This window comes from Lagenorhynchus albirostris, chromosome 2 (assembly GCF_949774975.1).
Source record: "Lagenorhynchus albirostris chromosome 2, mLagAlb1.1, whole genome shotgun sequence".
NCBI classification, from domain to species: Eukaryota; Metazoa; Chordata; class Mammalia; order Artiodactyla; family Delphinidae; genus Lagenorhynchus; species Lagenorhynchus albirostris.
Window position 1 is genome coordinate 161,689,737 of NC_083096.1, and position 25,978 is coordinate 161,715,714.

A 25,978-nucleotide genomic window follows, 5' to 3' on the forward strand; every position below is an offset into this window, starting at 1 on the left:
CCCCACATTCTTTCCCTAGTCCAAGGGTTAGTCATCTTTTGTGTTGACTACTACAAGCCCCTCCCGACATCATCCTCAGCTCCTAACATCCCCACTTTCTTGCCAAAGATGTTTCTATCTCTTCCTATAGTTAGATTGCCTTCCCCCTTAGCATCCTGGACTTCCCCGTGGTAAAGAGAGCACAAGGTATGCTAGGGCCCAAGGCAGGAAGATCATTCATTCACCACGTATTTGTTGACTCCTGACGTGATCCAAGTCCTGTGGAATATAGAGATAATTTATGACACAGTCACTGTCTTCATAGAGCTCAGTCTATCGGGGGAACAAAATCAGACAAGGACAGTAAATCCCAGTAAAATCTCTCATGGAGATAACACAGACCACATGTGATCCCAAAGGAGGGTGCCTCCTTGAGGTCACAGAGTGTTAAGGAAGGTCTGGGTTGGGTGGGGGAAGTGACAGGTGAGCTGAGATTTGAAATTTGAATAGGAGGCCTCCAGGCTGAAAATTTGGATGGGAGATGCATTCTAGACAGAACTACACGTGCAAATCATGGAAGCGAGAGAGGGCATGCTGTGTGTGTGTGTGGTGTGGGCAAGACTTCGACTAAACGGAATGGCTCAGGGGCAGAGGCTAGTTCTGCTGATGTCCGGCCATCATCCCTAGTCCCATAGGACAAACTTAAGAGTGAGTCAGCCTGGCCCTGGGACAGGGCGTCACAGGCATGATGTGGTACAGCCAACAGCCTGGCAAAGGCAGGTCACAGCCCCAGGGGAATCCACTGTTTTTAGGATTAAATGAGATAGTGTATGCCAAGTACCTGGCTCAGAGTAAGCCCTCAATAAGTGGGAGCCATGATGGTTATTATTACTGAATTGCACTGTTAGTGTCACAGAGGGAACTGGCAGACGCTCTGTGTGGAAGAGGCCCCAAAGAGGATCTCCTAGAGAACTGTGACATCTGGGCCGAGACTTTGCGGGGCTGGTTCTTATTCTTTTGTGGGAAATATACTTTGGAGAATCTGATGAAACCTGTGGACCCTCTCCCCAGAAAATGACACATCTGCTCAGATGAAGATTTGCATATTATTTCAGGGACTTCACAGACTCCTGGAGGCCTGTCTAGTCGTGGAAACTGGTTGGACACAGCTGTTACTCGCCAAGCATGGCTGAGAAAAGTTCCCACTGTTATCTCGGCTTATTATTCCAGGTGAAAACCTCAGCTCATATAATTTCTTTTTTTTAATTTTTAAATTAATTTTTATTGGAGTATAGTTGCTTTACAATGTTGTGTTAGTTTCTGCTGTGCAGCAAAGTGAATCAGTTATACGTATATATATCGCCACTCTTTTTTAGATTTCCTTCCCACTTAGGTTACTACAGAGCACTGAGTAGAGTTCCCTGTGCTACACAGCAGGTTCTCATTAGTTATCTATTTTACACATAGTAGTGTATATATGTCAATCCCAATCTCCCAATTCATCCCACTCCCCATAATTTCAACTCTACGAATATTCTGTGTGTTTTAAAATACTAAGTGGTTGGGACTTCCCCGGCGGTCCAGTGGTTAAGACTCAGAGCTCCAAATGCGGGGGGCACGGGTTTGATCCCTGGTTGGGGAACTAGGATCCCACATGCCGCACAACGCAGTCAAAGAAGAAAAAAAAAAGCACAACTAAGTGGCGAAAAATAAAATAAATAAAATAAAAGTGGCGGCTGACAAGTGGGTGGAGGAGGGAGACCACTGAAGAGACCATTCCGACAGTCCAGGGAGAAAACACGACTGGCTTCAGGGGCATGTGTCCTCTGCGGCCACACAGGGCCCTCCCTGTGCCTGGTTTTATGGTCTGCTGTGTCTTCCTTCCTAATGGGCCTTAAGGAGTCTTGCGTTTTCATTTTGCACTGGCCCGCACAAATTATGCACTGGACACAAATTATGTCACCAGTCCTAGGAGAAGTCATGCATTTGAGTGCCGACTCTGTAAACAGCGCCTAAGTGGCAGTGCTGGAACTGGAACCCAAGCTGCTTGGCTCCAGAACCATGGGTCTTAATCTGTGTCATACTGTGTTCTGAGTCCAGAGGGCCCGTGAGAGCTGACAGGAAGGAAAAGAAAAGAAACATTGTTTCTTCTGCCAGAACACTGTTCACCAGGCCTCGGCCTCTCCTTCCCTCCTACTGTCTTCTCAGTATCAATGCCATGTCCTCAAGGAGGCCTTTCCTGGTCTCCGGACCTGAGTTATGGTCCCCTTATTCTTTCACTTTTTGTTATCCTTTAAGGTACTCATCAGAATATTTCATTATTTATTTGCATGTTTTCTGGTTTTAATGACAATTCCTCACTAGACTATTCTCTCAGTGAGTGCAGGACTGGTTCATCCCCTTAATCCCCAGTGGAGAGCCTGGTAGGTAGTAGGTATTTCATAGATAACAGCTGGAAGGTAAGTTCACAGAATGTAATGACAGGTCAGATGGGATAGAGGAGCAGGGAGGATGCCGCAGGGATTCCCACCTGAGTGATGCTAATCCCTATATAAGAAGTTAGGAGTGGGGCTGGGATGATTCAGTGGACTGGGGATGTGTTTGAGAGCTTGAGTGCTTTTGGAGGGGGCGCCTTGAAGAAGGCAGTCTTCTACTGGCAAGCCCTTCCTGACTCCCTCCCCACTGCAGCCTGGGTGAGGGGCTGGCCTCAGCCCCCTGGGCAGACCGCTGCCATCAGTCATCTCCTGCTTATGCCCCTGGGGGTTGCCTGTTCCCTGGCCTGGGAAGCTCAGTGGGTTCTGGAACAGTGCTGCAGGGCTCATCTCTGGATCATAGGGCTCCCAGGGGTGTGTATGTGGTCAGTCGGGCTCAATAAATGCCAGTAGAAGAAAAGAGGGAAGGAAGAACTCAGGAGGGAAGCTGGGATGGGGAGCAGATCTGGGAAGTGGAGTGGAAATAGAGGGCCAAGGTTGGAGCCGCCGGGCCCTAGAGACAAGGTGGACAGAGGAATGCTCCAGCACCCTCGGGAGGCCAGGCACAGAGCTAAGTGCTTTATTCACCTAACTGCATTTCATCTTTGCGGCAACACTGAAACAGTCATTATTATTCCTATTTTGTTAGGAAAACGGAGGCCCAGAGAGGTGACGTGATTTGCCCAAGGTCACACAGCGAGTGAGCAGTGAAGCTGGGTTTGACCCAGGGCCATCAGTCCCCAAGCCTGCACTCTTGCCACTTCACTCCTGCCTCTCGCCTCTGCTCTGCGCTTCCCTCCCCCTTCTCCCCTCCCTCCGCTTGCTCTGCCGCCCCGCCCCACCCCTCTCCTCCCCTCCTCTTCCCTCCCTTCTTTCCCTCCTTCCCTACCTCTCGGCGGCGGAGCCACGTGGTGGGGCCGGGAAGCCGCGGCCGCCGAGCGCCCGGGCGGCTGCCCCTGCTGGGCAGTGCTGCTCTGCGCTGCGCCGCTCTCGGTGCCTGCGCTCCCCGCTCCGCGCTCCCCGCCAGCCGCCCCGGGGCGGGAGGCGCGCCTGGCGGCCGGCCGGCCAGACAAAGGAGGCGCGGCAGAGCCGGCGCGCGGGCGGACTGACCATGGACTCCGAGCGCGAGCGGCCGGCCGCAGCCCTGAGGACCCGGCGCTCCCGGGCCCGGCCCTAGGCGCCCGGCCCCGCCGCCCGGGGCGCCCAGCTGGGAGGACGCGGAGCCCGCGCGGCGCGGAGGAGGCGGCGGCCGCTGAGCTAGAGGGGCGCCGCGGCGAACGGCGCGCGCGGCCCCCAGAGCCATGGGCAAGTGCAGCGGGCGCTGCACGCTGGTCGCCTTCTGCTGCCTGCAGCTGGTGAGCGCCGCGCGCCCGGGCGGCCGGGCCGGGTGGGGCGCGGCGGGGCGGGGTCCCGGGGCGTGCGGTTGGGGTGTGTGTCTCTGTGTGTGGGTCTGGGGCGAGCGCCCGGGTTGGGGGGTGGTCTGGAGTCACGAAGCGGACGGGCGGAGCCTGCTCGGGCTGGCCCGGCTGTCTCTTTGTGTGCGCTTCTCGCCCGGCGCTCCCCAGTCCCCGAGTGCGTCCTGTGCGCGAGTCCCCGGCCCGCTCCGCGCCTGGGGCTCGGCGCGTCTCGCCCGCACTGTACGAGCGGCCTTCTGTTGGGGAGATGCGCTGTGGGACTGTGGCTCGCCGGGGTTTGGGGGTGTTTCCGAGGCTGGTGTGTGGATCCGTTGAGGTCACTGCCGTGTGTTTTCCTCTAGATCACTCGTTTGCGTGGGTCTCAGCCTCTGGTCTCCGCCCCAGTGTTTCTCACAAAGTCTCTGCTCCTGTGTGTGTCTCTCTCCTGGTTTCTCCTTGGTATGTCTCTAGATCTCTGACCATTTCTGGTCCATGTTCATTTGTGTGTGTCGGGACCATAGACTCCAGGAACCGTTCACTCCTTTGTGCTCTTCCTGCCTCCCTCTATCCTCCTGACCGGGCAGGCCTGGGAATGGAGAGCCCCTCCCTGGAGAGGGTCACAAGGAGCTACCAGGTCCTGGGCCAGTCTGACCAACCAGGTGGGGATCGCCCTCCCTGCTTTGGCTGAGGCCACAGGCATTCTGTCAGTCACCATTGCCACCAGAGTGGGGGTGGGGGGGAGGCAGGCTCCTCTGCCTGGGCTGGCACTGATAGGGGTGGGATACTTGGGTGCCCTGGGGAGGATGGGAGCATCTGGGGACACTATACCTAATCCCAGCCCAGGGAACTCAGGTTCTTGTCTCAGGGAGGCCAGTGGAGTGAATTTGGGGGCCGAAGGGGACCAGCTCTGCCCTTCAATTCAGACTCTGGCAGGTGAATTTGGGGAGGTGTTTAAGGAGAGGCCAGGATCTCCTGCCTACCCTAGAGCTGAGGCCCAGCAACTGGGGACTTTGGGGGCAGAGGTGCATGGGGACCTCCATGGACGGAACTCAGGTCTGAGTCTGAGTTGGGGGAACCTGAGCCTCACTACTGCCTGACTCCGTGGTCTGGGTCTCCACTTTTGCCTGCATCCATTGCCCTTCCTCCACCACAGGTGTGTACAGTAATGCAGAATGAAGCTTTGAGTGTGGCTATACAGGCCTCCTCGTTCATCTTTTTTCTCTCCTCTTGTGGACCCCAGCCCCAAACTTGCATCCACAGACCTGCCCTCTTGGGCAGCGGTTGAAACAGCTGGGCCCTGAAGATTGTAGCCCTGCTCCCAGCTGTGGGCTGCAGGGCAAGTGACTTCCCCGGGCTGGGCCATCTTGGTCGGCCTCTCGGTGAATTCCTCATCCTTGAGTGTGGCACAGGGGATTAATTAAGATCAGGTAGAATGGAAACTCCAGAAGGGCAGAGATTATCTTCCTTGTTCCCCCTAAATCCGCAGCAGCTGGAACAGTGCCTGGCACTCCATTAATGTTTGTAAAATAAATGAGTGAATCAGTTATTTGGCAACTCCAGGCTCCCAGTTCCTCTTTATCTCCTTTGAGGAACATAAAATGCCAAGAGAAGTGCTGAAATTTTCCGAGGAATTTTTTTTTCTGTGTTAATTTTAAAATTTTAAACCAGGACTTTTTTTTTAATTAGAAAAGTAACACACACATATTATAAAATGATGAAATCAATAAATAACCAAACAGAGCAGAAGTTAAAGACGTTTCCTTCTATGCCCAGTCCCATACCCCAAAGGTAAGCACTATTAACAGTTTGGCCCACGGTCATTCTCTGTTGATGATAATAACAGTGGTTAGCTTTGGGGGGGCACTTACTAGGTGCTAGGTACTCTGTAAGCACTTTTCCATGTATTAACTCATTTAATCCTCCTAACAACCCTATGAAGTAGCTTGCCCAAAGTTCTACAGTTAGGGGCCAGGCTGTGAAGCCAGACAGCTGACCAGCATCCTCTGTTGCCTCCTTCTTAACTGTAAAAGTAGTTCTGGCTCTGGTGACTCAGGGGTCCCTTGGGAGGTGCTTCCTACTCTAGAGAGATGAAGGTGGCGAGACAGTATCCCTGCCTCTCACTCACCTGCCTCCATAGCTCTCCCCAGCTCAGCTAAAGCCACGCTTGCACTTGGAGGGCTCACCAGCACAAGGGGCTCTGGAATTAGACAAGACCTGGGTGGGATTCTGACCCTTCTACATCCTGGCTGGGTGCCTTTGGGCAGCTTGTGAGGGTTACATGACATAACTTGGAGAGGTGCTCTGAGGAGGGACTTGAAAATTGGTCTCTTGAGTCTGTTGCTCTGTCTGGTCCGATTGCAGAGTGGGTCCCTTCAGCTGTCGCTAACCCCCAGGAGCCTTCGCTGCCTGGCAGCTTTGGTAATGTGCTCCCGGCTGCTGGAATTCACCAGCCTGACATCATTCCAGGGAGAAGGGAGCCTGTTTTCTCATCCAGTGGACAGGCGCAGAGAAGGAAGAGACTGTTAAATGCTGCTCAGCTGAAAACTTTAGAAGAGGAACTACGTCGTTTTTCTTTCTTGTGTGGGGCTTGATGATTACAAGATAACAGGCCAGTTCTAAACACTGTTCTGTAGTTGGGGTAGACTTGCTTTGGGTGAGGGAGTAGGATGTGAGGGTGCACTGGAGGGTGGGAGAAGGAGGTGCGGACTGGACCATTCAGGTGGACAAGTAAAGGAGACAAGACTCTGGAGTTTGACAGGACAGACGTGGGTTTGAGCCCTGGCTCTGTCACTTCCTAGCTGTGTGATCTTAAGCAAGTTGCTTAGCCTCTCTGAGCCACAGTTTTGTCATCTGTTAAATAGAGATGATAGAAACAGTTCCCAAGTCTTAGGGTTGTTGTGAGGATGAAATGCATATAGCTTAATGCAGATGAGCTTAGCACTGTGCCAGGCACAGAGTGAGCATTCAGTAAACTATAGTTTTTGATTGTTATTATCTTAATGATGTATACCCTGGTATGCTTCCCTGGAATTTTGACCCAGACATATCCAAATGCCCTCCTGCACTCTTCCTTTGTGGGAAGCAGCAGGTAGTTGGGCATGGAGCTAAGAGTCAGGAGGCCTGGATTCAAGCCTGCCTCTGCCACTGACATCCTGTGAACTTGGACAAGTCTTTTCCCTACTGCAAGCCTTGGTTTTTCCCCATCTGTAAAATGGGAAGAACCATTGGTCTGTGTCTCTAGGGTCCTGCCAGTTCTGCCCATCTGGGACCCTGGGAGGATGTCTGGACTGGCCTGGAGGTTTCCGTGTGTCTCAGTCTAGTTCCACTCTGTAGAACGTCTTGGGTGCCTTGCTTTCTCCCTACTTGGCATATCATCTTAACATTACTAATGCTATTCACACCCTAATTTTTATGTGTTTCCCTTTTCCCTCCCCTGTCCAAACCCTGCCCTTCTTTCCTGGTCCACCTCCTTCCTGAAAGCTTACAGGCTACTCTATTCTTCCAGTAAAAGGATGAACCAGGGAGATTTGCCCAAGGGAATCATCATCAATTTCTTCATCATCACCATGATCGGTCCCATTTCTGGAGTTCTGTGCTAAGCAGTTTATATGCATAACCTCATTAAACCCAGTGAGCTTACATATGTCAAGTGCTTGGCAAAGTTGCCTGGTACATGTTCAGCGATCGATAAACGTTAGCTGTTTTACTGTTTTTATCCTTCTTATTTTTATCCTACAAAATGGGATAGATGTTTTTATGAGCCCCTTTTTCTGATGAGGAAACTGAGGCTCAGAGAGGTCTCTAAGCTAGTCAGTGACAGCACCAAGATTCATGCGCTCTTTTGCCGGAGCAGAGAGCCACCCTCTCCGCCCCGTGTCACTCTGCTCCTCACGTTTAAGCAGCCCGTGACCTCAGACAGGTCTCTTCACTGCTTCAGGCCTCAGTCTCCTTATCTGAAAACGAAAATGATACTGTTTCAATAGGATCACGCACGTGCCTGGCACCATGAGCCAGTGAGTGGTCAGTAATACATCACTGCCATGATTGTACTTGTCCTGGCTGTGTGTGACCTTGGACACATGCATTCGCTCCTCTGGACCCCAATATCTTTCCCTGTCAAAGAAAAAGAGTCTTCCTTACCTCTCAGAGTTAGAAAAAGGGCTTAGGCAGCTGCCACGCACACAGTAGGTACTCAGAAAACACATCGGTTTCATTCTTTTCCCCTCTGGAAAGCTCTTTGCTTTCTGGAAGATGGTGGGTGAGGGGGGAAATATGTTGCTTCCTGCTGAGCTGCGAGTAATGGTGTGAAACGTGGTCAACCTGATTGATGTCGTTATTAGCAGCGGATGGTGAAGTCGTGAAGACCGGAGGGAGCTAGGCTCTGCAGGGGCCTGCGTTCAGAAGCAGCTGCATCTGCAAGCTCATGGCTTCCTGGGGAGGGGCTGGCTCTGCTCCGGGTGCTTCAGGTCCTTGGGCCAGGCTTCAGAGTCAGAGCACGAAATCGTCCAGGCCACTGACCCTCTTTGTTCTTTATACCTCTTTGACAGGGTAGAGGCTGGGGTGATCAAGTCCCTTTTGCAGATGGACAGACTGAGGCCAAACTGCCCTCAAAACCCTTATGAGGTGGGCAAGGTGGAATGGAGCAGGGCCCCCCGCCCGGGGGGGAGGTGCAGTGGATGGCCCTGGTTCTGCTCCTTTGCAGGGGTGGTGGCTGGGGGATTTTGACATAAGTACCCCATAAAGGGCAGCCGCTCTGACATCTGGCACAGAGGGGTGAAGGACCTCTGGGATCAGGCAGACATTGCTGCCTTGCTTTGTGACTTCCAGAAAGTCCCTTACCTTCTCTGAGCCTCTGCCTCATTCCTGTAAAGTAGTCAGGACAACAGCTCCTACCCTGTGGTAGTTTGGGAGGGTTCCCTGAGATGACGCCCAGACAGCACTGGCCCAGGCAGCGCTCCCTGCGGCTGGCTGGCTGTTACTTGCCTTGCAGTTTGGATAAGTCACTTCAGCCCCCATCTCTGCCTGGATTAGAGATTTTAGTGACCAGGCTCATACCCATAAACTCTTCAAGTCTTAGTTTCTTTATATGGAAAACGAATGGTTCTGTGGGAAATAATAACAACAACTTCCTTGTATTTGGTGTCTGCTATGAACCAGGCGCTGTGCTTAAGTGCTCTATATACCTTGTCCCTTGTTACTATCTGGCTTATCCATGGCCACATAAATAGTAGGGACAGAGTGAGCATTCACACATCAGGACTCCACAGCTTCTACCTTGGATGCCCTATTGCTCCCCCGTAGGATTGTGGCGATGCTGGATGTGGAAACCGATGGAGAGATATAAAGCTTTCTTCATCCATAAAGGGTTGTTACTAGATGCCAGACCTTCTGAGCTGCTTATTCAAATGCTAACCCCATCCGCCGTCCCCATTTCTCCTCACCCCAAGCCCTGTGTTGGGTTTAAGGGAACTGTGATGCAGGTTAAGAACAAGTTATATGGGAAAGAACTTAACCTGTATTGAAGAGTTATGAAGAGCCCTCATAACAACTCTATGAGATAGGGATGGTCTTTATACCCAATTACTGATGGGCATACTGAGGTCAGAAGAATGAAGTGACTTGTTACCAAGGAAACAAAAGATACAGTCTAGGCTTCACATAAATGATCACAGGGAAAGGGTTTGAGAACAATTGCAAAATCTAGACCAAGTGGAGATGGTCAGCTCTAATGGTTGAAGTCTCTTTTCTCATCTAGTTTCAGGGAGGAGTAGGTGATAGGAGAGCAAGATGAGACCAGAGATGTGTTTTTAAAAGCTAACTCCTGGCCACAGCAGATGGAGCTGGCTTTGGTCTGGGGAACGCCAGTCCCAATGCTCTTGGTCTCCCTGCTGGTCCTGGAGAGGGAGAGGGGTGGTGATTCGGAGACTGAGGGAGAGACTCAGGCAGCAAAGCACGCCTCTCTGGGACATGTGCTCCTGCCAGCAAGTACCAGGGTTTTGGAAGAGCAGTTACTGTGGTTGCAGGTTTTAATGGGATACTCTGGCCTCCTGGCCCCTGCCTTTCAGAGCAGCTGGTACGTCCAGAGGCAGGGAGTTCAACTGGGAAGAGCTTGAGCTGTGCAGTCAGGCTGGGGTTTGAGTTCCATCTCTGCCTCTTTATAGCTGAGTGACCTTGGGCAAGACACTTAACCTCTCTGAGCTTCCACTTGCATTTCTCTAAATCAGGATACTAGTAATCGTCCTCAGAGAATTGTCCTTCTCGTAGGTAAGATATACTGAGTAGGAGCTCACAAAGGGTTCACACTCTTCAATGCCCCGGAAGTGAGACAGCAGGTTCTATGAACGTGAATATTGTGGGATGGGAAATGGACATGTCCTTTTTTTCAACCAGTTGAAGGCCCAAGTTGAAGCAGAGGTTCTGCTAAACCTTTGTGGCCTTGGCCTTACTGTCCCTTTATCTTCTCTTCTGTAAAATGGGAATAATAATTGCACATCCTCATGGGACTATAGTAAGGGTGGCCTGAGATAAGGCAGGGAGAGCTCTGGGCACAGAGTCCAGCGCTCATTCAGAGGAAATCAGAGAGGAATCTTGGCTCTCTGTGTCCCCCTGTGTAAAGGGAGATGGTTGGACTCACCATCTCAAAGGACTCCTCCAGCCCTGACTCATCAGTGAATTCCATCCTTTCCCAGGTGGAGATCAGAGCTGCTGCCGCATCAGCCCACCTTGCTGCAGGCAGCGATGACAGATGGGAGTATCAGGCTCTGGGGAGAGGAGGAGACTCCTGCCTCCAGTGGCGTGCCTGAGGCTTGACACCTGGGTGTCAGGCTGTCAGGGACTCAGGTGACCTGTTCTTTCCTCTGTCTGTTTGAATGAGTGTCGGTACTATCCCCATCCCAAATGCCTACATGGCATATTTGGTTGTAAGATCAAGTCTCAGACCCCAGAAGTTCAGAGCAGGAGATTCTAGCCCATCATTAACCCCTGAGCCACTACAGGGGAACTTCCTGACCCCTAGAAAGGCAAAATATTGTTGGGTAAGAGAGTAAGCTTTGCCACCAACTAACCCTACCCTGAGTTGCGTTCAGCAAGTATTTATGAAGCACCTACAAAGTGCTGGGCACGATTCTTGGTGCTGGGTCACTTTAGGGTACAAAATATACCCTGAGCTGCAAGTCAGAATCCCAGGGTTCTGGTACTCACTTCCTGTGCAACTTTGAGCTGGCCCTGTCCCTCTCTGGGTCTCATTTTCTCCAGTCTGTGAAACCAGGGGATGGAGGAGAGAGTGTTGAACTCCATCAGCGGTCTTCAAACTATCTACAGAGGCTCTGCAGTGGTGGACTGACAATCAGGTGGTGAGTTCCCTGTCTCTGGCAGTGATTAAGAATTTATATGTAGGTTGGATGACTTGGATGTGTAATGGATCTAGTGATGATCCGAGTCCCTTGGAACCACCAGAGGCTGATTCTGGGTCCTGAGAGGACAGTGGCAATAGTGCAAAATGGTTTCTATTATGAATAATGAAAATTGTGAGCATTTTTGTGCTTTTCTTACCACGTCCCTTTGCCTTAAGCATGTTCCCCCCTACCCCAAATCACAGAGCGTGGCAGAGCTCCTGGCACAGGAAGTGGGGGAAATGGGAGTCTGTAGGTGCTTTACTTCCGTGCCCACTCTGGCTACCCCTTGCCCTAGAAGGAGAGGCAGCCCTGGGATTAGTAGGGTAGGGGTGGCTCCTATGCCTCTTTCTTTTGAGGTTGGGGGGTAGGTTCTGCAGCCCCAGCCTGAACCAGAGATGTGGGTTTTCAATTACAGAATTAAATGCACAATTAGGCATAATTACCAGTGCTCAGAGCCTGAGACTGCTCATAATAGGCATGTAATCTACTGCAGCCTCTGTTTATACTACTCAGAGCTCTCCCTAATGATGCTAGGATGCCTTCACACTGCACTGTTGCCATGGAGATGAGCCTGCCACTACCATGCAGGGCTGACAAATGGTGTTCTGGTCCTGGACTCCTGGCTTGTTTCTGAGGCCTCTGCAGCCAGTCCTGGAGTGGAGGGGCCGGCCAGGTGGGCCAGGAAGGCAGGTCAGCCCTCCCTGCCCTCTGACATACCCCACTGGTTTGAGCCAGCCTCAGAGGCACCGGGGAGGACAGGAAGGGGGGCGGGGTTCAATCCCCCAGAGTCCTCAAGGCTGGAGCAGGATAGCCCAGGTACTGTGAAAGGTCTGTGGTTACCCATTGAAGCCGTGGTCTGGACAAGGGGCCCTGCAAACAGCCAGCCCCCACAGAGGACTGGCTGTGCTCTGAACTGGCTCTGTGACTTTGGACAAGTCCTTGCCCGCTCAGGGGCTCGGTTTCCCCATATGTGAAATGTCCAATAAAGAAGATTTACTGAGCATTTCAAAGCACTGCCAACTGTCGCAACCGCTCTACCTGTGGTAGCTCATTCACCCTCACTGCACCCTTTTGTGGTAGACAGTTATGATCCCCGTTTTGCAGAAGCAGAATCTGAGGCTGCGGGCGGTTACGTCAGGCAGTGGAGGAGCTGGGATACCAACCTAGGTAGCCGGACTCCAGGCCCTACTCTTAACCTCTAGCGTATGGCCTCACACGTGTCATCCCTTATCACCCTCCCAGCAGCCCCAGGGCTGGACCACTGTTATTCCCATTTCCTAGATGAGGGCTCTGAGGCTCAGAGAGCTGCAGTTGATTGCCCAGTGTCACACAGCAAGGCAGTGACATAGCAGGTTCGGGCTGATGCCAAAAGCCAGGATTGCTAGCTTTGGCTTCTTAGTGGAAATCATAAAGAGTGAAAAGATTTACTTCCTCAAGCACATACCAAGGACCCCCTTGATCCCCACCTGGACTAGCCCCAGCCACGAGGCAGGGAGGCCTGGGGTCCGCCCAGACCCAACGCTTCGATTTGATCTTGGAGGGAGTCTTGGTCTAGTTCTTCTCTCATCTGTCTACCCCCACCTTGGTCACTGGAAACAGAGCATATTTTTATGCTCTGTTTTTCTTTTCCACATTTCTCTGTCATCCAGCATGTTGTGGATACCTACTGCTTGCCAGTTCTTGGGGACCAGGTGGATCAGACACAGTGGAGAGACAAGGCTGGAACACAGAAGTTTCAGGGTCAGATGGGCTTGGGTTAAAATCCTGCCACTTAATGCATGACCTGGGGCAAGGTGCTTGACCATTCTGTGCCTTAGTTTCCTCATCTGTTATGAGGCACCAATCTATACCTTGCAGGGTGTTGACAGTATTAGCAATAACAACTACCACTTACCAGATGCTCACTGTGTGCCAGGCGCTCAACTGAGGCCACTATATGCCCTGGGTGAACCTTCATAACACAGAGTCTCTCATTGCCGTTTAACAGACAAAGCAACTGAAGTTCAAGTGCCTTGCCCAGGGCCCCCACAGCCCCGAGTCCAGAGCCCCTACTCATCTTTACTAAGTGTCCCACCAGGATGGAGATGTGTGTGTTCCTCCTACCACTTCCCTGAAGCCCGCGGCTGCTTGGCCAGTTCTTAGGGAATGAGGCATCCAGGTGAAAGGGCAATCTGAGGGCGACAGTGCCCACCTGGCACTGCCCAGGGTTCTGTCTAACTGGATGATACCCCATTGAAATCCTAAAGGCTGAGAGGAGGGTATCAGACATCACTTCACCTCTGTACTCTACAGCTGGGAAAACTAGGATTTTCCCAAGACCACAATACAAGTCAGTGGCAGAGTTGAGACTGGGGCCCAAAGCCAGTGTAGGACACTTCTTGTTACCTTCCTTTTACCCCCCACCAGTCCTTTGGAGAGAGGCGTCTGGGGGGCTGTGGTGTGTATATCTGTGTGTTTGTATGTATGCAAAATTGCACGCAGCTGCACGCCCAAGCATTTGTGGGGCAGACATTGGCACGTGGAGATTTGTGGATCAATAAACATCCCCTCCCGCTTCCTCCCTCTTCATTTATTCATGAACTCTGAACTCCTTGGCTCCAGAGAAACTGCCTGGAAGCAAGCAATTAGAGCATAATTAGAACCATTCCTATTATCAACTCTCAGCGGGAGAGGAAGGGGGGCTGCTAGAGTGTAGGGGTGGCCCTAGGAGTTCCCATCGCCCCAAATCCTGCGGCTGCCCATTCAGCTCCTGCTCACCCCGCAGGGCTCAGCCTCCCTGGAGCCCCAGGCACTAGTCCATCTTCAGCAGAGAATAAGGACTTCCTCCCTGGAGGCATCGAAGCACTTGATAAAGCCAGGGAGGAGAGCTTTCTGCCTTGCATACTAAGTTAGAGTGGGTGATTTCCAAGTCCCTTCCACGCTGAGCTGCTTGGGTGCTCCCTGCCAGGGCCAGGGGCCAGGCACTGCAGGATAACTAAGAAGCACAACATGGCTCCCGCTTTCTAGAAAACATCCCTGTATCAGATTGCGCTGAATGAAGGCTACAATGACAATAGGAAATGTCATTGGAGGAAGCAATTTACCAGGCCGGGCTCCATTCATTGCCCGTGATTAATAGTAATCAGAACGGTACCAACAGTGGATGTTTATGGATTGTTTCTAACCCCAGAGCCACTGCTCTTCCCCACCAGGTGTCCCACCAGCAGAGAGAGGTCACCCGGGAACAGGCATTCCTCCCCCTCTCTGAGGAACAGGAAGGTAAGATGCAGCGAGGTGCCAGGTACTATGTTTCTCACTTCAGATGCATTTTCTCACTTAATCTTGCAGAGAGCCTAGGGGGTAGATATTAATATTATCTCCAATATGCAGGTGAGGAAACTGAGGCTCGGGAAGTAACAAAGCCTGCCCAGGATAACGCAGGGTTGGTGCAGACTCACACCCAGGCCTTTCGGGCTCGAGAACCCTCCCTTCTCATGCTTTGTACTTGACTAGGCTTGAGGGTGCAGTTTGCTCTCTCTTGAACATCAAGTTGCACCTTGTAAAGCTATTTGACGCACCCTCTGTGTCCGTCTCCTGGTCGAAGGTAACGTGTTGAATCCTCTGGTTCCTCTTTTTCTCACTATGTGCCAACAGCTGAAGAGAGAGTGGGAGAGCCCTGCTACTGATCTGGGTCACGGCCCCTAGAGCCAGCCTTGGCAAAGGAAAGTGAAGACCTAGCAGATGAGGGTGTGGGGCCTCTTGAGAGAGGCTCACCATGGATAAAGGAGCCCAGGCTGTAACCAAGGAGACAGCCCCACAGCCCTTGGGCTGTGACAGGAGGGTGTGGCTTCATGATGGGGAGGGGAGGAAATTGCCACCTGGGGCCCAGATGGACAGAGAAGGGGATGGTGGGCTAGATTCAGTCAGAAGAGGAGCCTAGGTCTGCGATGCTCCCACCTGGGGATGGGAGTGGATACCTGACACCGCAGGCTCCCCTCTTCCCTTACCCTGTCCCACCTGAGGGGAGGTAGCCGTGATAACAAGCTCCCCTCCGTTGACCGTCTGTAGGGTGCTGCCCCCTTTCTCCGAGTGACAGGTGGTCACCCTGGTAACGGGCCCTGTGCCCACCAGGGGTCTCTGCCTTCCCAGGGGCCCCTCCCTCACAGGTGAAGATAGATTATTCTGCCACACACAGCTGTCCCGCTGGAGGCGAGGGCTCACGTGAGGCCAGCTTTCAGATCTGGGCCGCTTTATAACACGGCTCCTGTTGCCTTCAGGAGGAAGTCCAGTGGTTCTCAAACTAGCGTGCATCACAGGCACCTAGAGAGCTCGTTCAGATACAGATTTCTGCATGCTGCCCCGAGTTTCCGATTTAGTAGGTCTGAGGTGGGCCTGAGAATTTGCATTTCTAACAAGTTCCAAGGTGCTGCTAATTCTGCTAGTCACACATTGAGAATTACTGGGCTGGCTAGTGGGATGCTAGGTGGCCCTGGCGGCCCCGCCAGCCCTGACACTCACCACTTCCTAAGAGACTGAGCTCTGGCCACGTTGAGATAAGCACACCAGCTGTACCTCACACCTCTGTGCCTTTGCACCTGCTGTTCCTGTCTCTGGAAGTCCCCTCCGCTCTTAATCTCCTTAAGGCCAGCTCACCCATCATTTCCTCTTTGGGGCCTCACTGTACTCCCGCACCCGTCTTCCTCTGGCCTCTGGGAACACCTTGCCCCTACTGCCCGCATGACGGCAGGCATCCCTCTGTTGTCACCTGTTCTCATTTCCACGTCAAATCGCTCTCTCTAGACTGCGAGCTCCGTGTGGCCTGGAGAGGTGCCTGAGCCATCTGGTCCTCAGAGCCTGGTGGTGAGTCTGGCCCTCAGAAGGCCCTCAGTGATGGCGTTGGTTGGGTGAACCCCACAAGCAGGTGGAAAGGCCGGGTGAATAATCACAGAGCTTCTGCTTACTCTGTGTCTGGCCCTGTGCTAGGTGCCGGGGATTCTGTGGTGTGGGAGGCACCCGGCCAGTGTGGGCTCAGATGCTGTTAGTGTTCATGGTGCGGTGTGGCCAGGGACATACGGAAAAGCAGACGGTAAAGGAGTCCAGTGTTAAAGGGAGGGTTTCTTAGAGACAGTCTTCAGTGGAGTTGAACAGTCTGAAAGCAAGGCAGGAACCTTTTCGTGGACTTACTGCATTTACTCCTGACTACGGCCCCACCAGGCAGGAACTGTCGTCCCTGTTTTACAGATGAGCAAATGGGACCCAGGAGGGGGATTCACCGGCCACAAGTCACAGCACGCACATGGCAGAGCTGGTGTCTGCCTGGATTTCCTGATGCTCAGTCCTAAGCTCTCTCCCTCCCCCTGGGCCGCCCGGAGTCCAGGCACCTGTGTGGTCCGAGACTCTTTCTTCGGAACGTGTCTCCAAGTGCGGGTTTACCAGTTTGCTCATGACAGACCCCAGGGTCCCCTGTTAGGTCAGCTCCAAGCCCACTTTCAGGACCTGCCAGGGCATCTCCTGGGAGGAGGCAGGGAGGGGAGGGAGGGAGCCTGTGCAGCTGGTGTGTGCGCCCCTGAGCCCCCGGGATAGACAAAGGCTGGCTGCCTGGGGGAGGGACAGGTGTGGATGTTGCCTACATGTGTGTTCCAGGGTGTCCAGACCTGTGTATGAGGCCCCTGCACAGAAGGAACCCAGAAGGCACTGCTGTCTTCTGGCACGGAAGTCGGGAGTCTGAGAAATTTCAGCGCACAGGCTGGCCTTCCAGACCATTATGTCTGGGTGGGAAGATATAACATATTTTATTTAAGAGTTAGTCAGCTTGATTTGTAACTTAAATATTTGGACACATGGTGCGCTGTTGGTAGTTTTGCCTCGGTCCTGAAGGCCCCCAAACGTTAGCGAAGGGTCTGGACTTGGGGGTGGGTGCCATGAGAGGCTCCCAGGTGCCTCACCTGCCTCCGGCGATGCCAGCTGCTCCAGCCTGGCCCTGTCTGTCTGCCGGTCAGCAGCCCCATGAGCCGTCTGAGTGGGCTGCTGTCCCCAAGCTGCCACTAGCTGTCATTCTCATGCTAGGCTGCCAGGGACACAGGGATCCTCCACTGAAGTGAGAGGCTGTCTGGGAATCACACCATGCTTGTCAGCTGTGACAGGCTGGGCTGGTGGGCGCCCAGGCCTGATGGGGCAGGATGGAGGGTGTGGGGACATGGTTTATCAAGGCCTGTGGCCAAATCCTTGACATACGCGATGGGCTCTCCCCCTCCCAGCTGCATGAGGCAGCGGTGAGATGTCCTGCTTCTGCTGCTCGTAGGGAGTGTGCACGCAGGCAAGGCGCTCAGCCTCCCTGAGCCGAGCTGCTTCATCTGTAAAGTGGAGGTCACTGGACCTGCCTCTTAGGGCTGTCCAGCAAATTCAGGGAGAGAATCCACGAAAGTCACTCACCTGGCAGTTAGTCAACATTAGGAAATGGGAGCTGCTGTAATTACAGCCAATGGGAATGGCATTGAGGCTCTGGGAGGTGGTGCGTCTGTAAGGCGCACAGTTATGACTGTTTGCTGAGTGGGAAGCTCCTGGCAGAGAATCCTGGAATGCAGGAGCCTGAAGGTCCCCAGAGACATCGTGCTAATAACCCTTTGTATGGATGGGTCCACAGAGGCCCAGGGAGGCGGTAGGGCCCGAGGGCTTTAATCCCTGTCTCCTTCCCTTGCCGCCCCAAAGAAAGTCAGGGAGCTTGGCATCGGGGCCCTTCGTGGGCTGTTCCAGGAAGCAGGCTGGCACCATTTCTGGGAAGGATGGCGGTTGGATGTGTGATTCCAGACAAAGAAACCCTGAACAAACATAAGCTTTCCAGGTGGGTGGAAGGGGGCTGCTCTTTGCTCAGTTCTGGGCAGCCATGGGCCAGCGGCTACAGCTAGAACCATTCCTGTGGTCTCAGTGTTTCTGGGCAGGAGTTGGTGGGGAGCAGGGGCAGGGTGCCACGAAGTCAAAATGCCACAGACATTCCCAGGAGACGGAGCTCAAACCCCGCTCCGACCCCTGGTGACCTCAAGAAAGGGCCTCACTCTCCTGCTGTGGACAATGGGGACGACACTCCCCTAGCAGGATACAAAGTGTGTTACTTATAGACTCTAGGGCCAGAGGGCCTGGATCAAAGCTTTACCAGCCGTGTGACCTTGGGCAAGATACTTTTCTTCTTCATGGTTCCGTTTTCCCATGTGCAGAGTGTCTGTAGCTGGCGTGTTTCTGTGAGGATTAAATGAATCGAAGCATGGTGAGCGTCCGGGATGCTTGACGTATCCTAAGCGTTAGCTGTTAGTCTCTCAGTGTCATTCTGGGGGTAAAGGGAAATGCCACCTGTAAAGGGCGATACTCAGCATAGGCACACAGTAGGCACTTGAGAACTATGCGTTCCCTTTCCTTCCTCCTGTAAACCAGGCCTGAAGATCTGGCAGGGCCTGGTCCTCGGGAGGCGCCCTCCCTCCACTCTTGCTGCCACACAGACAGCGCACCTCTTCTGCAACAGGCCCACCAGCAGCCTTCTGGCCCGGGGCCAGGAGACGATGGCAGGAGGCTGCTCCACTCTCACTCCTCAGCTCCTCTGCCCTCCCTTTTCATCTTCCCAGCCAGCCCCTGGGATGGGGGATGGGGGATGGGGAGGTGAGGGCGAGATGGTCTCCTCGGGGCTGCAGGTATCTGGTTAAGAGCCAGGCTTTGGCTCCAGAACCACCTGGTTTGCCACGGCTCTGCCGCCTCTCCAGCTCAGATCTCAGGCTGCACTCCCCTCCATGGAGCAGGGGTGATAACCAATCCCTCACTCAAATGAGAGGGCGCGCGCAAAGCACTTGCCACAAAGCCTGGTGCACAGTAAGTGCACCCAAAATATTAGCCATCGATATTAATGCTCGTGTCGAAGTTCCGAGCCAGGCATTTTGAAGGGAAACACCTCAGCCCTGTCCCCTGGCAGGGGGGTGGAGGGGTACCCCCTCCCATGCAGGCCCTCTCCTGCCATCCCTCCTTACCGCCCTGGCTTTCACAGGCCCCACATGACCCTCTCCCCTGGCCAGAACAGAACACTGCAGGGTGGCGTCCCCCGGAACTTGTAGATCACCAAGGAAGGAAGAGGGTGACAGGAGAGTGGGGGGGGGTGATACTCATTCCACTCACTTATTCCTTCATGCCACAGATGAATCAGAGCAGGAGACCCGCACAGATAAACAGACCTTTACCATATGGGGGAGTAAAGGCAGCACAGAGGGAAGGATGCTGGAAGCACCCTTCACCTCCCTGAGCCTCAGTTCTGCATCTGTCCAGTGGGGCTAACGATGCCACGTTACAGGGTGGTGGCATAAGTCACGCCCTGAGCTGGGAAGGGCTGCTCATGTTGGCAGCTGCGTGATTCTCCATTGGAAGGAGAAGCTGGGACCCGAGCAAAGCCTGGACGGTGATGGGAGGGGCTCCTGAAGCCCCTGGGAGGGGCTTCTGTCGCCTAGCAGTGCTGCTAGGCAGACTTCCCACCTGGCCTTTCATCGGGATGGAAAGTGAGAAGTGGTTGCTGTTGCCATAGCAGTGAGGCTGGTTTTCATCAGTATTTCCTCCCTGGGAGCATCAGTACAAGAGGTGCCACTGAATAAGTCAGGGAACTGGATTTTTTCCTCCTTCCATCAGGTCACATGAAGAGTGATTCAGTCGGGAGAAATGACCTCCCAACTCCTTCCAGATGTTGACTGGGAGCACTTGACCCCTGCAGAAGGTGCATATTCCTCCCCGCCCCCGCCCCCGCCCCATGAATCTTGACCCAGAGTACTCAGAGGGCTTGGGGCCCCTCCCCAGCCACAGTGGGCCTCCCAGCCCTTCTCTCTGGTGCCCTGCACCCTCTCATTCACCCTACTCTAGACACAGGGGTCTTGGACCCTTCTACTTGCCGAGCTCCCTCCCATACAGGATCCTTGCACTTCCCTCTGCCTGAAACTTCTTCCCTCCTTTCCTCTCGTTGCTAATCTCTCTTCCTTCAGATCACTTCCTCCCGGAAGTCTTCCTCAACTACTTCCATTATAGCTGTCATTCTTTTTTTTTTTTTTTTTAATTTATTCCTTTTTGGCCGCATTGGGTCTTTGTTGCTGCACACCGGCTTTTTCTAGTTGCGGTGAGCGGGGGCTACTCTTCGTTGCAGTGCGCCGGCTTCTCACTGCGGTGGCTTCTGTTGTTGCGGAGCACGGGCTCTAGGCGCGCGGGCTTTGGTAGTTGCGGCACGTGGGCTCTAGAGCGTAGGCTCAGTAGTTGTGGCGCACAGGCTTAGTTGCTCTGGGGCATGTGGGATCTTCCCGGGCCAGGGCTCGAACCCGTGTCCCCTGCATTGACAGGTGGATTCTTCTGCCCTTTTTTTTTTTTTTTGCGGTACGTGGGCCTCTCACTGTTGTGGCCTCTCCTGGTGCGGAGCACAGGCTCCGGACGTGCAGGCTCAGCGGCCATGGCTCACGGGACCAGCCGCTCCAAGGCATGTGGGATCTTCCCAGACCGGGGCACGAACCCGTGTCCCCTGCATCGGCAGGCGGACTCTCAACCACTGCGCCACCAGGGAAGCCCATAGCTGTCATTCTTGAGAGCACTTAGCACAATAGTAATTTCAGTTTGTCTCTGTGCACACGTGTGTGTGTGTGGTGTGGGGAGGTGGGGGGGGGTTCCCTCTCCCACTACCCACCACTGAATGGAACCTCCATAAGGACAAGGAGGGCAAAAATGTCTGGAGGTTTTTTTTCTCCTTTTTTTATTGAGATAAAACTCACATACCATAAAATTCACCATTTTAACAATTCAATGGTTCTTAATATGTTCACAGAGTTCTGCAGCCATGGCCACTATCTAACTCCAGAACATTTTTCATTGCCCCAAAAAAGAAACCTCAAACTCATCCCCCCCTCCCTCTGGCCCCTGGCTGCCTACCACTAATCTACTTTCTGTCTCTCTGGATTTGCCTACTCCGGATACTTGGTATAATAGGATCATACAATACGTGGTCCTTCTTTCACGTAGCGTAATGCTTTTAAGGTTCGTGCATGTTGTGGCATGAGTCAGTACTTCATTCCTTTCTGTGGCTTAATAATATTCCATTGAATGGACGTATCACATTTTGTTTATCCATTAATCACTTGATGAATATTTGGGTTTCCACTTTTTGGCTGCTATGAGTAATGCTGCCGTGAAGATTCCTATACAAGTTTTGTGTGAACTTTGTTTTAATTTTCAGGTATATGCCTTGGCGTGGAATTGCTGGGCCATGTGATAACTATATAATTTTATGAGGAGCTGTCAAACTGTTTTCCATAGTGGCTGCACCATTTTACATTCCCACTAGCAATGCATGAGGGTTCCAGTTTCTCTACATCCTCACCACACCAACGCTTATTATTATCTGTATTTTTTATTATAGCTGTCCCAGTGGGTGTGAAGTAGCATCTCATTGTGGTTTTGATTTGCATTTCATTAATGACTAATGATGTTGAGCATCTTTTCATGTGCTTATTGGCCAGTTGTGTATCTTCTTTGAGAAAATTTCTGTTCAAATCCTTTGCCCATTTTTTATTGGGTTATTTATCGTTTTATTGTTGATTGGTAAGAGTTCTCCGTATATTCTGGATTCTAGACCCTTATCACATCTATGATTTACCAATATTTTCTCCTATTCTGTGGGTTGATTTTTCACTTTCTTGATAATGTGCTTTGATGTTCAAAAGTTTTTTATCTTGATGATGTCCAATTTATCTAGTTTTCCTATGGCTGTTTGTGCTTTTGGTGTCATATCTAAGAACTGTTGCCTTTTCTAAGGTCACTCAGATTGATACCTGTGGTTTCTTCTAAGAGTTTTATAGTTTTAGCTCTTACATTTAGGTCTGTGATTCATTTGGAGTTAGTTTTTATATATGGTGCGAGGTAGGAGTCCAACTTCATTCTTTTGCATATGGATATCTATTTGTCCCAGCACCGTTTGTTGAAAACACTATGCTTTCTCTATTCAATAGTCTTGGCACCCTTGTTGGAAATCAGTTTATCGTAAATATATGGGTTTATTTTCAGACTCGCGATTCTATTCCATTGGTCTATATGTCTAACCTTATCTCACTACCATGCTGTCTTGATTACTGTAGTGTGTTGGTAAGTTGTGAAATCAACAAGTGTAAGTCCTTCAACTTTGTTCTTTTTCAAGATTATTTGGGCTCTTCTGGGGCCCTTGCATTTCCATACGAATTTTAGGACCAGCTTATCCATTTCTGCAAAAATAGTACTTGGAATTTTGATAGAGATTGCATTGAATCTGTAGATCAATTTGGAAGTATTGTAATCTTAACAACATTAAGTCTTCCAGTCTATGAACACTGGATGTCTTCTCATTTATTTTGCTCTTTAATTTCTTTCAGTAATATTTTATAGTTTTTAGTGTATGAGTCTTGCACCTCCTTGGTTAAATTTACTTTATTCTTTTCAGTACTATTGTAAATGGAATTTTCTTAATTTAAGTTTGGGTTGTTCATTGCTAGTGTATAGAAAAACAACTGAGGGACTTCCCTGGCAGTCTGTGGTTAAGACTCTGTGCTTCCACTGCAGGGGGCGTGGGTTCTATCCCTGGTTGGGGAACTGAGCTCCCACATGCCGCGTGGCACGGCCAAAAATAAATAAACAAATAATAAATTGAATTAAATTTTAAAATTTTTTAAGAAAGAAAAACAACTGATTTTTGTATGTTGATCTTGGATCTTGCAATTTTGCTGATCTGATTTAGTAGCTCTAAGTTTTTTGTGGATTCTTTAGGGCTTTCTATATACAACATCATGTCATCTGCCTCACAGATACAGAGAACAAACTAGTGGTTACAGTAGGGAGAGGGAAGGGGGAGGGGCAATATAGGGATGGGGAAAAAAAGGGCTATTATATGAAATTAGTTGTGTGAAACTTTTTTAAAAATTGAAGTATAATTGATTTACAATGTTGTGTTAGTTTCTGGTGTACAGCAAAGTGATTCAGTTATACATATATTTACATATTCTTCTTCATATTCTTTTCCATTATGGTAAAACTTTTGAAAATTGTAAAGCACTATAGAATTTAAAGAATCTTTCATTCAATTAAAAAAAAAAAGATCATGCCATCTGGAAATAGAGATAGTTTTACTTCTTCCTTTGCAATCCAGATGCCTTTGCTTTCTTTTTCTTGCCTAATTGTCCTCGCTAGAACCTCCAATACAATGTTGAATAGAAGTGAGGAGAGTCGACATCGTTGTCTCATCCCTGATCTTTGGAGAAACACGTTCAGTTTCTCACCATTAAGTATGGTATTAGCTGTGGGGGTTTTCATAGATGCCTTTTACCAGGCTGAGGACGCTCCCTTCTGCTCCCATGTAGTTGAGTGTTTGGTTGAGTCAGCGGCTGTGTCTGTTTTTGCTTTTGTTCACCACTGTATCTCCAGTGTCTAGTATTGGGACTGACATTCAGTAACGATGTAATGGTTGAGCAAATGAAAGGAGAATGAAAAGGTCTCATAATGGCCTGAAGAGCCCAGTCTTCTCAAGACCCTTCCTACAATGACTCAGCTTCCATGTCCCTGACCTCAGGTTTGGACCCTTTCTCTTCACTCATTCCCCTCAGCCTTACCCTGGCCTGACCCACAGACGTGGGCCCTGGGATCAGTTATCCCCATTTCAGATGAGGAAACGGCCTCAGCCATGCTGAATGGCTTACTAGCTGTGTGGCCTGTGGGTAAGTGTGGAGGCAGGATTTGCACCCGGTCTGGCTGGCTCCTTAGATTGCAGTTCCTGTACCTGCCTGGTTGGGGGCAGGAGGAGGCTGAGCCACGGGATAGAGATCTGCATCTTTGCAGAGCATCTATTCTATCCTGACCTGGCGGGAAATGATGGAAGGAGAAGGCTCTGTGTCAGAGCACAATATTAGGTGCATATTCTTTTAAGATAAAACAGACTTCCAGGAGATTCCTCTCTTGCACCAGACTCCGTGGAGGTCAGTTCTGCTGTTGGGGGTGCTCAGGTGGGAAGGAGGGGCCTGGGCTTTACTGCACTGCTTCTCTTGACCCAGTTGGAACAGAAAGTGCGAGCCCTGGAGGTCTCCCCAGCAAGGGGGGGAGCTTGATGGTTCCCAGGTGTCAGTTATCCCATTGAATCCACCCCTCAACCTGGGAGGCAAGAAGGGTAGGGGTTACAAGTCCCATTTTACAGATGAGAAAACTGAGGCCCTGAAAGGTCAAATGATTTGCCCAAGGTCTCAGCATCATCAGTTTCTGAGTCAGACAGGTTGTCATAGACTCACACCAGAGTCCAGGAAGGAAAAGGCAGAGTCGGGAGGAGGCACGGAAAGTCGGGAGGTTTTTATACAGAGGCATCTTGTCCGGTGTTTGTCGGAGCGCCTCTGCTACAGGCAAGGGCTGACCGCTCTCAAAGGCTGGCTCTGGGCTTCCCTGGTGGCGCAGTGGTTGAGAGTCCGCCTGCCGATGCAGGGGACATGGGTTCGTGCCCTGGTCCGGGAAGATCCCACATGCTGCAGAGTGGCTGGGCCCGTGACCTATGGCCGCTGAGCCTGCGCGTCCGGAGCCCGTGCTCCGCAACGGGAGAGGCCATGACAGCGAGAGGCCCGCGTACCGCAAAAGAAAAAAAAAAAAAGACTGGCTTAGCCAGGCTGGCTCAGAGGGAGCGCCAGGTCAGCTTCAAGGGAGCTCTTTGAGGGAGCCCTGGGACCCAGCGAATAGCACACTTAACACTGGAGCTTTGCGGGGGTGCTGTGAAGGCAGGCAGGCCGCCCTGCTTGAGGTGATAGCAGAATGGCTGCAGGAAGGCCTTGTCTTATTAGAAGAAAGGCCTCCAGAAGGAATGAAAGAAACCTTCACTGAAGGAATGAGAAAACTTCAGAACACCATCTACAAAAGTGGGGATGGGGGTGGGCGGAAGGATTGGACCCAGAGGGACCAAAGAATGGCATCTGTTGGGTGCGCCTTCTGTGCCAGGTACCCTGCTTTACATCCTTTAATGTCAACTCCGAAAGGTAGATTTAATTCTTTTCCTGTTTATAGACGAGGAAACCGAGGCTTAGGAGGTTTAGACTTGTTGGACTTCACACTGCTCGCAAATGATGGGCTTTTTGTTTTTTTATAAATTTATTTACTTATTTTTGGCTGCGTTGGGTCTTCATTGCTACATGTGGGCTTTCTCTAGTTGTGGCGAGCAGGGGCTACTCTTGGTTGTGGTGCACGGGCTTCTCACTGCGGTGGCTTCTCTTTTTGCGGAGCACGGGCTGTAGGCGTGGGCTCAGAAGTTGTGGCGCACGGGCTTAGTTGCTCCGCGGCATGTGAGATCTTCGTGGACCAGGGCTCGAACCCGTGTCCGCTGCATTGGCAGGCGGATTCTTAACCACTGCCTCACCAGGGAGGTCCCCAGATGATGGGCTTGAACAGAACACATCGCAGCATTCTCCGTGGCTGTCACGGATCCTTTGAGAGGGCACCAGTTTCAGCAGTGGCGGAGGGGTGGAGGTGGTCAGGCCACGGTGGCAGCGATGCTGTGCATGGACCAGAGGAGCTAATAGGGAAACGTGGGGCGGTGTGCAGGCTCTGGAGCCCACAGCTGTGTGTCTGAATCCTGCTCTGTGACCTGGGGTCTGTGACTTTACTCCCTGCTCCACAGTTTCCACATGCGTAAAATGACACTTCTCAAGAGTGAAAGGAGTCAGTGAAATGGACATGAAGCCACGTGTACAGGGCAGGTGCCCAGAGTGGA

The 25,978-nt window shown here is 51.8% G+C and overlaps 1 protein-coding gene across 5 annotated transcripts in view; it reads left to right on the forward strand.

The window, feature by feature from the left end:
* The first annotated feature begins 3,349 nt into the window (after positions 1-3,349).
* The window catches only part of NKAIN1 (sodium/potassium transporting ATPase interacting 1), a 42,058-nt gene continuing 19,429 nt past the window's right edge, over positions 3,350-25,978 (forward strand). For 2 of the 5 annotated variants that reach the window (XM_060142726.1, XM_060142727.1), the window contains exon 1: positions 3,350-3,805. In XM_060142726.1, the coding sequence (XP_059998709.1) occupies positions 3,752-3,805 (54 nt within the window). In that variant the 5' untranslated portion in view covers positions 3,350-3,751. Of the gene's footprint in view, positions 3,806-10,533; positions 10,685-11,098; positions 11,197-23,725; positions 23,810-25,978 lie in introns of those variants that run through there. The other 3 variants (XM_060142728.1, XM_060142729.1, XM_060142730.1) reach the window with 3 other exon arrangements.